This window comes from Corticium candelabrum, chromosome 3, assembly GCF_963422355.1.
Source record: "Corticium candelabrum chromosome 3, ooCorCand1.1, whole genome shotgun sequence".
Taxonomy (NCBI): Eukaryota; Metazoa; Porifera; class Homoscleromorpha; order Homosclerophorida; family Plakinidae; genus Corticium; species Corticium candelabrum.
In genome coordinates this window covers 3,814,998-3,827,355 of record NC_085087.1, presented here as the reverse complement: position 1 = coordinate 3,827,355, position 12,358 = coordinate 3,814,998, and the positions used below count along the sequence as shown (strand labels likewise).

The following is a 12,358-nucleotide window of genomic DNA, read 5'->3' as shown; positions in this document are numbered from 1 at the left end:
GGCCACGAACCACGCCCTTAACGTAAGTATCCCGGATAATAACATCTGAAATTTAAGCTAGCGTGCGCTAATAAGTTAATTGTCAATTTTTATAGACATTTAACTTGAAACTTCTACATTGAGTGACAAATAATAACCACGTGAGGTTCACGCCCTGGCACGTACAGTACAGACAGCGCGTGCTATGAGGAATTCAGTCAATGTTAAAAAGTGTCATTTTAACAAATTAGCTGTAATTGTTTTCAACACTGACTCCTTTTAATAGCTAGTGTTGTTAAAAAGACTTTTTAACGTGCTAAAAAGAGTGTTTTTAACTATATACGTATTATAAAGAGACTTTTTAACACGCAAACCAGCAATTATGCATGTGCCAGGTCATTACATAATTAATTACAGCCTGTTATGCTGTTATTTTTGTCATCATGGTGTTTTTGGCTCTACTGAGGGCATTAATTAATAAAGAATTAAGACTAAAAAATTCAGGTGTACATCAATTGAAGACGTATAATATTTATCCGATTGTATAACCCAGATGCATAATATATGCATGATATACTCATTTAATTAATTAACAAAATTCCTTTTACATTCTTTAAGGAACAAATCAGAAACAGGAAGATGAAACATCTTTCTACATGCATTCGATATAAATCTCATACACGTATCTAGCTAGGAGATTTTGTGGTTCAATCAAATCATGGAATTTGATCTGCAAATGCAAAACACGTATCTATGAAAGTAATTCTGCATTCCACTTGATCGAAACTATTCAGTATTGTCTCTATATAATATTCAATTCTACTAGGCGGGATTCCTAGGGTTCTCCACTTTTTGCTCCAAACAAACTAGATAGACATTGGCCGGGCAGGCAAGTCCATTTGACACGTACACCTACACAAGCAATCTGAAATATGGTCTGGAGCTTCTCTGATCTTGTCGCAGTAACAAACACAAAGCAGGAAGCGTATACTAGGCAGATGTGTCGATCGATCTTGTGAAGTAGATTGTAGTTGATTAGATCAGCTAGTAAAAGCTGGTTCACGAATGGAACTCGTAAAGCTAAAACAGGTCATGCATCTTACCCTACGAAGCAATGAGAGCGGATGTCTGTTGGCTACAGTTCAACGATGAAGCGGACATTTTGCCTAACGTCTAACGCGCGCTATCTGACTGAATTTAATTGTTAAAAACAGTCGGGCGAATAGTACGTGTGTCAAAAAAAGTCTAGACGTAACCAAGTGATTGAGGACAATATTATACATTGTTCTTTCAACGCCAGACTGAATTTAACAGTCTTTTAACGTCCGACTGAATCTAGCGACTGAATTTAGTTAGCACGGATACTCTTTTTAACGGCGACTGAATTTAATACAACAAGTACGCGTAGCCAGCTCCTCCTCTTCTCTTGTTTTGCTGGGCGGAAAGAGTCTAGCGCGGTTGCTTTGAAGTCGTCGCTTGTATGCGATAAATGAACAACGTAAGATCGGATGAGCCTGGTACCAATAGGGTACTTATCTCGTACACTGGCTCTCCTTCGTCTTCTTGCGAATTGTGTTGCCAAGAGACGCAGTGATGTCTCTGCGAATGTGTAACTTCTATGTGTACTTACACAGCACTCAGTGGCGTTAACGACAGCATAGACGTAACTTAGTAGATCCTGTCGATCAGTCGCCCTGTTAGCCTAGAACTTCCAGACCAAGGAGCGCGCGACTCTAGTCTGGACCAAAATGCTACTAAAAGGATTTCGGAAATACTTATCAAAAAACGATGCTAAATGGTAGTCTAACCAATTACTGCTGAACCAATCCGATATTAGAACTAACATTCCGGATCTAAGATCCTGGATTGCCTAGAAGGCTATTTCCGAAATCATTTTTGTGCTGTTCTATTCCAGACTATAGAGTTGTACGGTTTGCGCGCTCTCTGATCTGGAAGTTCAAAGAAAAGCTGCACCATGTATTTAGCAGAAACGGACTGGACGACGACGTTGTAATACTAATAACATTATTAAGCCCATTGATTGTCGTTGGCAACTGTTAGAGGGACTACTAGACCCTCCCAGACTGCAACTTGAATGTACATTTCAACTTTAGTTGTTTGTTTTAACTTAGATCCTTGATATTCTTCGGTTCTGTCTCCAATGCAGGAGGTTGCAGTGTTTGATCTTCAACAGATTTTCAGTGTGTACGACAGTCATATATACAAGACTAACAGAATCTGATATTGCACGTACAGTTACGTATATAATAGGAAGCTATACCTGTTAGCCACTATAATCCTGTTCAAAACATCATGTAGCATGTAGAGAATATTTTGGAAAGCCACAAAACCTGACACTGGCATCCTGGATAAGGTAGATGTTGTTATTTGCGTTTATCAGTAAACAACAGTATAGCAACGGCCGTTGAAAGCCACACACTCGAGTAACTTTTAATGCGACTATCATATGCTATGTCTTGCGATATGATTGTCAAGTGCATCACGTATACTATGGGCAACTAACATTCTGGCGATACCGAGATTCTAGAGATCACTTCAAGCAGTTATCCACATGTTTGGAAAGCATATCACAAATTACAAAAGAACGCCAGAAAGATCAACGTACAGCCAACTACTACCGCATCCATGCAAGACAAGAATCGTAATGCTCAAGTGTCAGTTTGAGATTGTAAGATCTAATCAAAAGGTAAGCTTACTAAAGCATTGCAGCGCGCCGGAATCGAGTCGCAAGTTGAAGGGCATGAAAGAACGTAGTACATGAAGTAAGGTGAGCTTTCAGTAGACATTTCCATTCGGGAAGCGCATTCTAATGTTGAACTTTATTAACTTAAAGACTCTTTTTATATGTAGACAACAGAAATCTCTTATACATATGTAAACGTCTGAACTTTGTCATAATGGAGTACAAAAATTCAAATATTTTTATAAAATTTCTTTGCAGTTGTTGCCGTGTCTGCCCTGCTCCTCCCCTCTCCCCGCTTTGCCGCCACTGCATTGGAAATAGGAAAACAGCTTTGTTTATTGCTCAGTCTTCACAATCTTTAGAAAGTTTGGAGGCTTATAATTGCAAAATGCTAATTGCTAGACGTAGCAGAAATTAGGAAACACGGAAACGTATTTGCATTTAGTTAACAACTGAAATTAATAGCAAGGAGGGCATATCCTTGTTTTATACATGCATGCAAATCAAGTTGAAGCTGCTGCAATGTCTTCACAGCCAGCATAACAAGCTATTATCTGTGCCGCATTCAGGAATTTTTGAAAGAAGGGGTTTACCGTTAGCAGTTATTTATATGTTACCAAACAGAACTTTGGAGCCACAAATATGAACCCAGCTCAAAAAATAACCGACTCTACTGGAGTAATCCCAAAGTTCGATTTGAGTAACAGCTTCCAAAAATGGCAGCGGACCAAGTAGATTGACATTTTCTAGTACTCAAACACATGTACCTACTTTATCAATTGGTAGCACTGATTGTGACCATGCAAAGACAGAAACAGAAGATTTTGTGACCCGGTCTATTGATCGTCGTACATTCATCAAAAGTAAAAACTGGGCAATTAGCAATACCAGGTATCACAGAAAGTAGCAAATGGATAATTTTACATATGGACATGCAAAAACACTTCTCAACAATTGAAGTTCCACTTGTGGATTTTCAAGATCTAGAAAATAGAAACTGAGAATCAACCACTCGATCAGCTCTCTTTTTGACATGTGTACATCTGCTGGAAATTCATGATGTATATATAGAATCACCATTTAAAGCAAATTGGTACATTTTACAGAAGCTGATGAAGAAACTGAAATAATTAACTTGTAGTATAGTCACAAGACGTCACGTGCAACCAGGATGAAAGATACTGAAGGCACGCCTATGCGCGTATAGATATACAGCGCTAACGTCAATTTCTTTGTACAGGCGAAGTGTTCTTACATTTAGTTGCATTCTTGGCCAAATATTTAAGCCCTTTTTGAAACTCGAGCCCGTCTGCACATGCTCTTGATAGTCCCGTGGGAATGGAGCGCAGCAGTTTGGTGAGACGTACATCTATTGCTGCATTGTTACATCACAAACCATCATGATTGGCTCTATTTCTAACGACATTTTTGGCTGGTTGTACTATCACGCACATCTCAACACAGTACAGTACTCATAGAAAGGATGTTACTAAACGCTTGCTCCAATGAGCACTTCCGAAATCATTCTGAGTGGCGCTCTCCGCGCGCTCTCTGGTCTTGAAGTTCGCCACAGACTTACACTTAGATGCGTCGCATAGCGACAACAAGCGACGTAATCCGGAACACATGTACTAAGACAAAGAGTTCAGTTATTCGAATTTCAGCAAAGCAGTTTGTGATGAAGACTCTACGAACCGGGTTATCGTGGCTGACAGGTAATATTTTTTGTCCATTATGACCGTACAAGTAATTGTCTCCAATTTTTAGAATTGTCGTATTTTCTGTTGTTCTGGACTTTTGTCGAAAGCCAAACAACTCCCTTGTTAGATACAGTCCCCAGTAATGTTCAAGATTTACGAGAAAACGTGATACTGAGGTTGACATGTACTTTCGAAAGGAGCTTCGCTACAGGACAGATGGTCGTCACGCACGATGGTGGTAGGCCTACAACAACACTACCGATAGCATCAACACCAGTCAACGGTCTTACTAACGTTACTGCTACATATAGCTCTGCTGTTGTTCAAAACACGGTGCAGCTTGTAACTAGCAGAGCAATTAACAATTTAGCGTTTGTCTGCATTGGACTAGACATTGCGAACAAGAAACTTTCAGCACTACAAATCTGCTCAATATCAAATGTAAAGATATGTGCTGATCAGATGATTGTTATTGGTAACGGGGTTTGTGTTGTTCAAATGCTCCTAGGCAAGATGCAACTGAGATCACTGTAGAGTGTGCAAATATTGCATCAGTAGGTTCAAGTACATCTGTTATTCTCAATGCAAGTCAGATTGTTGGAGATCCTGGCAATCCTACATCAATTGTAATGTGGAAATGGGAAATGGCATGAACATATCGAATCAAGTCAGTGGCAAATATGGAGAATGATTGAGTATTATAGTAACAAGAGCAGATGATAAACGAGTGATTATTGCAATATATGATAACAAAATAGAACGTACAATGCAAAAGTTTACTTTGTGTGCTATATGTAAGTTGTCGATATGCAGAAAATGGAAACTAGTCATATTTGTTTTCGTGCCTCGCAGCCGTTTCACTAGCTCCTACAGGTCTCAAATGTTATGGAATTGCTTTTGGTTACAACGGTTCTTGGAATCCTCCTGTTGATGATGGTGGTGAAGCAGTTATGAAATCCTGCTATGGTCACATCAAGGGAAGGGATGCTAGTTGTCTTAATAGTTGTGCATGTCAATCAAATAGCCAAAGAGTTGTAAACCATGCACTGGAAAGAGGAACTTCGTATGTATTTTACGTTTATGCTGTCAACAGTATTGGAAATGGGAACTGTTCAATAGATTTTGTGGCAACTCTACTAGGTATACAAAATATATTTTACCATGAGAATTCTTGTTACGTGTAGTGTGCTGGTTTCATTCGTTTTTCAGGTCCTCCTGCGAGTATTAGAGTGCAAGCAACACGAACATCTCTTCTAGTAAAATGGAGTCCTCCTTTTCTGTCTGATGATGGTAATGATTTGAAAGTACGTCATTATTATATTGAGTATAGAATGCAAGAAGAATTCATGGCCTTTTCACTAGTGACGGCTATGGGAAATGAAACAGAAAAGACCTTTCCAACTTGCAATCAAATACAAAATATGCAATTCGTGTGTTTGCGCGCAGTATTAATGGCAATGGAAGTAAATCAGATGACATTACAGCAACTACTTTACGCGAAGGTATGTATTGTTTGTCGTTTTCTGTAAACTTACATTGATTTATGTCATTAGGTGAGGTGAGTCAAGTGCAACAGGTGCAAGCTACAGTAATCTCATCTTCTGATATTCGTGTCACTTGGATTGCACCAGATGCAGGCGGTTCAGGCTTTACAATCGAACGCTATATGGTCAGAGTATATCGTCAAGGCAGCGCGTCTGTCGAAAAAACAGTTGAAATTGGTGGATCTCAGACAACAACTACTCTAACTGCTCTTTCAGAAAATTCAACATACAGAATAAAAGTTGCTGCTACCAATGGTCAGAACACAGGTGCACCATCGGAGGGAACTCTAGTTACAACTGAGGAGAAGTCAAATTCAGGTAAAGACATCACTACAGCAAACTGCTTTGTTTGTTAGTCGGTTTGTCTTTTACGTACAAATTATCTTGCGCACCGTTTCTACGACAAATTAAACATGCAGACCTCACGACTACATCATCTGTAGTCCTACTAAAACCCTGTCGCCTCTTTATGCGACTCAACTTTAATGTTTAATAATTGTCCATGGACAGCTTTAGTCCAAAAAGATGTAACAATACAACCACAAGAGCAGAGTAGCTCACAACTGTACTGTGAAGTACAGAAATAGAGCATAAAATAGTTACAAAACAGCAAAACATCAGATTGAGTTACGATATTTCTAAATACATAACATATATTATAGACTTTTCTTTCATTTTAATATTTTCGACATTATTGCACTCAAATACAAATTTGTGGATAAAGAATAGCCTTAAATCTCGGCAGTTTTATTTTTTGTATATGCTATCGGCAAATTCGTTTGACACGAATATCCATAAGCAAGAGTTTGTGCAGTTAGTTAACTGCTTGACTACTTGCTCTCACTAGAAAAAAAAGACGGTAGTTTGGTCAAGAAAAGTACAGAAATACATTATCTTATCATTATTTACAGTGTGTAGCAGCGATAATTTAAACTATGCTATATTATATAAACTTCAAGTTAAAGCTCTACTAACCGGAGCATACTAATCAGCGACGAGTTTCATTGTTTTACAAAATAAATTGTTTAAGTGCTCGTGTTGCAGTATTTTAGTACAAATGCAACAATTTGTTAAACTTTGTCTAGGTTCCAGTGCAGCTGAAATTGGTGGAGCCGTTGTTGGATCGGTTTTCGCAATTTTTCTGTTTGTTGGTCCGACATAGCTTGTGCTAGAAGACGTGGTCGTTCAACTCGCGTTAAAAGTGAGTATTTAGTCCAATGTATTGGACGGCGCAGTAAGCGCAAATGAAAAATAGGCAATCATAAATGGACAGCACGAATACACCATTGACACTTAATTAAACAAGTATACACTCTAAACCCAAATGTGTTGCTTCATAAAGCGATCATGTGCTATTTCAGTTCTAGTATGTTGGATCAGCACATAGTGTGCTGTTTTAGAAATTGATCATGTGCTATTTTGTTTCTGAGTGCTAAATTTGCACATCATTAGAATCGGTCACGTGCTGTTTTGGCATTAGTTCGTGTGCTTTTCTTGTCAGACGCGCTGTTTTCGGGTGTAATGTGCTGTTTTTAAATAGATGGTATGTTGCTTTGGCTGACGCCGTGGTTTTGCGTTTGCTTGAGCTCGGCGAGAGAGCACGTACAACGCGGAACTACATGTCATAATATATAATTTTGTTGCCGCGATAGGTAACATTGCGTTATATGCATCTGCAGTTGCTTTATCAATACAGTTACATTGAACTCACAAAATTCAACAATTGAGGTTTTCCCTGGTTGACAAAGTTCTACTAGATCACGGTAAAGTCTAAATAGATCGAGTTGCATGGAATGATGACTGGGAACACGCAGAGGGCATATAATATGCCAAGACGAGCCTGTGGTAGCGGTGAACTTGAACAAACTGCAATCCATTTGCTCTATCCAACAGTTTCTGGTTCGAAAGCAAGTTTCAACGATCGTGCCTAGCATCTCCAATGAGAAACTAACCCCGAGGCAATCGGCCACAAAAGCAGGAATTGTTCACTACAATTTCTTTCATTTACCGGATAGTCGCTAACAACGTTAAGATTACGCGATAATCTTCTTTTCAAAAGACCATCAACATAAACGGCAATTCCTGGTAAGAAATTGGGTTGGTTTTGCTCTAATTGTTGCTAATTGACGCTGTGAGAGGTGTACCGTGGAGCTGTGGGAGCTCTAGCTAGATGCAGACTCGGATGGCATCGACATACTGGCGGATATTAAAGAGTTGGAAAGTCGGTTTTGCAAAAGGGGACCATGTAAACGACCACTTGACCATGTACGTTAATTACGTAATAATAAATTACATGTGTGTGTTGACTTACGGACAGAATTCGAGAATTCGTAAAAAATGCCATTTATAAAGGTTAAACACGAGACAATCAGACAAGCAAATGTATATAGAGAACAAAATTGATTGCCTATGTCAACTGTCTTACTAGTAATAATTATTTATCGTTTTTTAATACGCGACATATCCAACAATTTCAGATCGAAAAGGGGAAGACGTCAAGACATTAACGATTAAAAGCAATGAAACAAGTTCTAATCAAAATATAGAAGTAAACAAAAATTCAATAAATACAACGAAATAAACAAATAATCAAAAATGTAAACAAATATCTAAACAAACACACAAACAATTAAATAGAACAATTAGAGAAACAAGTAAACAGACTGACTGATTTGTTTCTTGCCTGTTCGTTTTCTTGTTTGTTATTATATAACAGACTGTTATAGATATTTGGAGTAGATGCATGTGGACGTACAAACTTAGAGGAAAGATAGATATTCACTGGTGTGTCTGTCTGCCTGTGAGTCTGTCTGTCTGTCTACCGGTCTGTCCACGTATATGTCAATTTTGATGTAAATGTATGATTATCTATACCCATGCTTATATTTTCAATCTCAGTTGTTGACAATTAATTGAGTAGTGTGACTGTAGTGTATATCGCCGTTTAAGATTATTGAAGATATTACTAATCTAGGTACTAGCCGATGGACTACTCTTTTTATCTAATGTTGTTAAAACTTCTACTTGAAAATTTTTACTGTGTTCTGAAAACAGTTTGTAGATTGATCCGAACTTGCGTATGACTATTTTGTATGTCGAGAAGAGAGAACTCTTCGCTGATCTCGCGTTTGATGCTGAAAAGTGTCTCGGTAAGCGTTTTTCTTAGTTTTCTGCATGTAATCATCAGTGGAGGATCTAGAGGGTGACGCCATAAGCACGTGCCGGTCCTTCTTGTGACTAGAAGTTTACTGCACCGCTAAGCCTTCCTATCTATTGAGTATGCGCAGACAGTCATAGCATAAAACATTGTACAAACTGATAATGCACATTTAGCGGCAATGAAATCTTCTTTCTGGAAGGAGAAATTGAGCTTCCAACGTGGGTTCGTAGCCCTATTGTACTTGTGTCAATATCTTACTCGCCTATGCTGCTCTGTGTCGCGAGGATATATCGAGCGTGGTCTCGCGTAGCCACACATTAACCCCGCTCTCGCCGGAAGAATGTCGAGGGCGGGGTTAGGGTCGGTCTACGTGAGACGATATCGATATTCACGATTTGTAGTAGAATTGCATATGATTTAGCATTTACAAACATAGTATCTTGGATGCTCACTAAGAATTTCCTTGGGTGTGTGAGTCGTCTACTATTCAATGGAATATCATTTATTATTACATCAGGGCGTACGCGTACAAGGTTGACTAGGCGGAGGAAATGCCGTGATCTAAAATGACATGATATGGTCACGCTGACTGAATAGGGCATGATGTAATGTGCGAGCAGAGACTATACGTTATTAGAGGCAATACGTAGAAGTCATAATTCATTTAGTCTACTGCCGTTCTGAGTTGTCCATTACATTACAAAGATTGTTTCACTGTATACAAGAACGGAGATCGCAAACGTGGTGTGCGCTTTCATCACTTACCTGTTAGGAACAAGCCTCTGTTGAAACAATGGATGACAAAGCTTTGATTACAGAATCCTCCTTTAGAAGTAGTAGCTAGGTCTACAGAACACTTGAAATCGGAATGTTTTCAGTGAGATTTACAAGCTACGAATTCAACTCAAGCCTGATGCTGTCCCAACCATTTTCACTTTCACTTCCAAAGTAAAACAGCGATCAATAGGACAGAAACGAAGACACGATTAGGTTACTATTTACTGTCTGTTTCAATCAAACTGTAACTTAGAGCAGACCCTGTTGATATAGGTCCTTACGGAAGTAATGAAACAACATCCTAAAGTTGCTAGAACGCCTAACTTTGATAATGATTATGAGCAACAACAAAAAGTCGACAAAGAAAACAATTTTCCTTAAACAAAAGCCCCCAAATTTTATGATACTTCAACGCAATATGATCTTAAGGCCTGGCTGAAACAAAGAAACATTTATATTGTGTGAAAGCATTTTCACAAATTTCCCAGGACATGCATTCTAGTTAACTTCTGACAACAAAAATTGCCCAATGGTTTGTAACACCAATAACTAACAGTTGTCAGTCCACAGAGTTTGTTGAAGAGGCACATTCTTTCTCCTATTACAGACAGTGACACAGAAGAGAATACTGTGTCTTTGAGAAATCTTGTAAGTCACAAGATTTGGATAAGGAAATGTGTAGTCAGGAAGACCAAAAAATATATTGTTTTTAGAAATTCCATAATTGAAATGTTCCAATTCTGCCCACCATGTGCCTCTTCTGTAGTCAGCCATTAGAATCAAGAAGTGAGACAATGTTAGTAGTAAATGGAATGCTCAAAAGGACATAACGTCAAATTGCAATCCCAACGACTTGTTGCTGGTCTACCTGCTGAAAATCTCATAACCGCAGCAAGAATTTTGTGGCTCAGAGGAACATTCAGCAATTTTCTCAAATCATAAAATTGCAATTTATGTCGGAATTATTATTTTATTGATTGAAAAATAAATACCTGGCTCCCGTTGTTAATAAAACGTCGAAAATTTACCAGGAATCTCTACTAGAGTACTTCAAACACACTCGTTTACATTTACTGTGAGAAGAACGGTGTGACGGTTCTTTCTATTCAGCTAAATATTACACATATACTTTATAGTGAAGCAAGAAACAAGGCTTATTATTGTTATTCAGTTGGTGCTGGTCAGCAAAGACTTCCAATTTTGTTGGAATGGAAAAGGAAGGGTTTCTACGAGCAGTCAATGAGCTAGCAACTAGAGGATTACTGTTGCTCAACTTGTTACTAACATACACCGCTAGATAAAATCTGTCATAAAAGCAGTTCCTTGATTTAAATCATCAGAATGATGTTTGGCACGTTTAAATGGTGATATCAAAACGTTAATCCAACTGGGTGGCTAAGAGCTGTAGTAACCTTCTTCCATGGATGAAATCTGTGGCAAATCACTTGTGTTTGTCATCATAATCATGTAATGGACAAGCTGAAAATCTATAACAGAAATGGATCTTTACTTTTGCCATACAGTTACTGTCTATTCATGGTTGAATGCTACATCTTTTTGCAAGTGTGAATACAACGAATGGTCGCTTGAAGCGATCCAACGAAAGCAGTAGTTAAAGAAATGTTTTTCTGCTCGTGATGTACAGAAGTCGTAAACAAAAAGCTTTTGCAAGACCTTGACAAGATAACAAACTTCAGCCATACTGGCAATTTGGAAGTTTACCATGCTCTTCTCACAAATATTTTCTCAAGAGGGAACGTTTCAACTACAACGGGATGCCTTCAAAAACACATACGGCTGCAATTACTCATAACCATAACACAGGAAGAAGACAAGTGGTGGAGAAATGAGATATGACAATTGCAAAGCCCATCACTAAATCAAGGAACTATGGCCATCTGGAAGGAATCCTTAGAACAGATCCAAATAAACAACAGCTGAATCCACAACTTCTTCGAAACTTTCCTGAGTTTCCCTTTAATAGTGTTATCAGTAATAGTAATTAAGCTATTAAACATTATTATTTGATTCATTATTGACGAATGTTTTATCTAAGTTTCTTAGCTATATCTGGGTTGTAATTTCGTATATGCATATAAAACAATCTCCGCGGAACTAAATGTCCTGGTCGTAAAAGAATTGATCACCAATAGGGCAATCAATAAAAGTTTATACGTATGGTAGTGTTTGCTTCTTTGTGTATAGATGCTCACTTGTGCAGAATAACTCCATAGCATGTTTAGGCTGCAGATAGGAAATATAGCCATTATCTGCGCGCAATTACAACTGAACTATTTAGCATTAGCAATCAAACAAAGTTTCATGGAATGGTTTCCTTTCAAATGCTTCCACACCCTCTTCCTGATATTCCGATCTGGTGACCATTAGTTTCATGAGAATGTCCGGCCTTTCGTTGACTAAGTCGTTTGCACCAATCCAAGCACCGTATTGGCGATTCAATGCACTATGCACTCGGATTTCTTCTTCTCTCCGC

General features: G+C 38.4%; 1 protein-coding gene across 1 annotated transcript in view; it reads right to left on the bottom strand.

The window, feature by feature from the left end:
• Positions 1–12,086: 12,086 nt before the first annotated feature.
• The window catches only part of LOC134177625 (actin-like), a 2,013-nt gene continuing 1,741 nt past the window's right edge, over positions 12,087–12,358 (bottom strand). The window contains exon 3 of the mRNA XM_062644401.1: positions 12,087–12,358. This exon is cut by the window's right edge and continues 224 nt beyond it. Coding sequence (XP_062500385.1) covers positions 12,166–12,358 — 193 coding nt within the window. The 3' untranslated portion in view covers positions 12,087–12,165.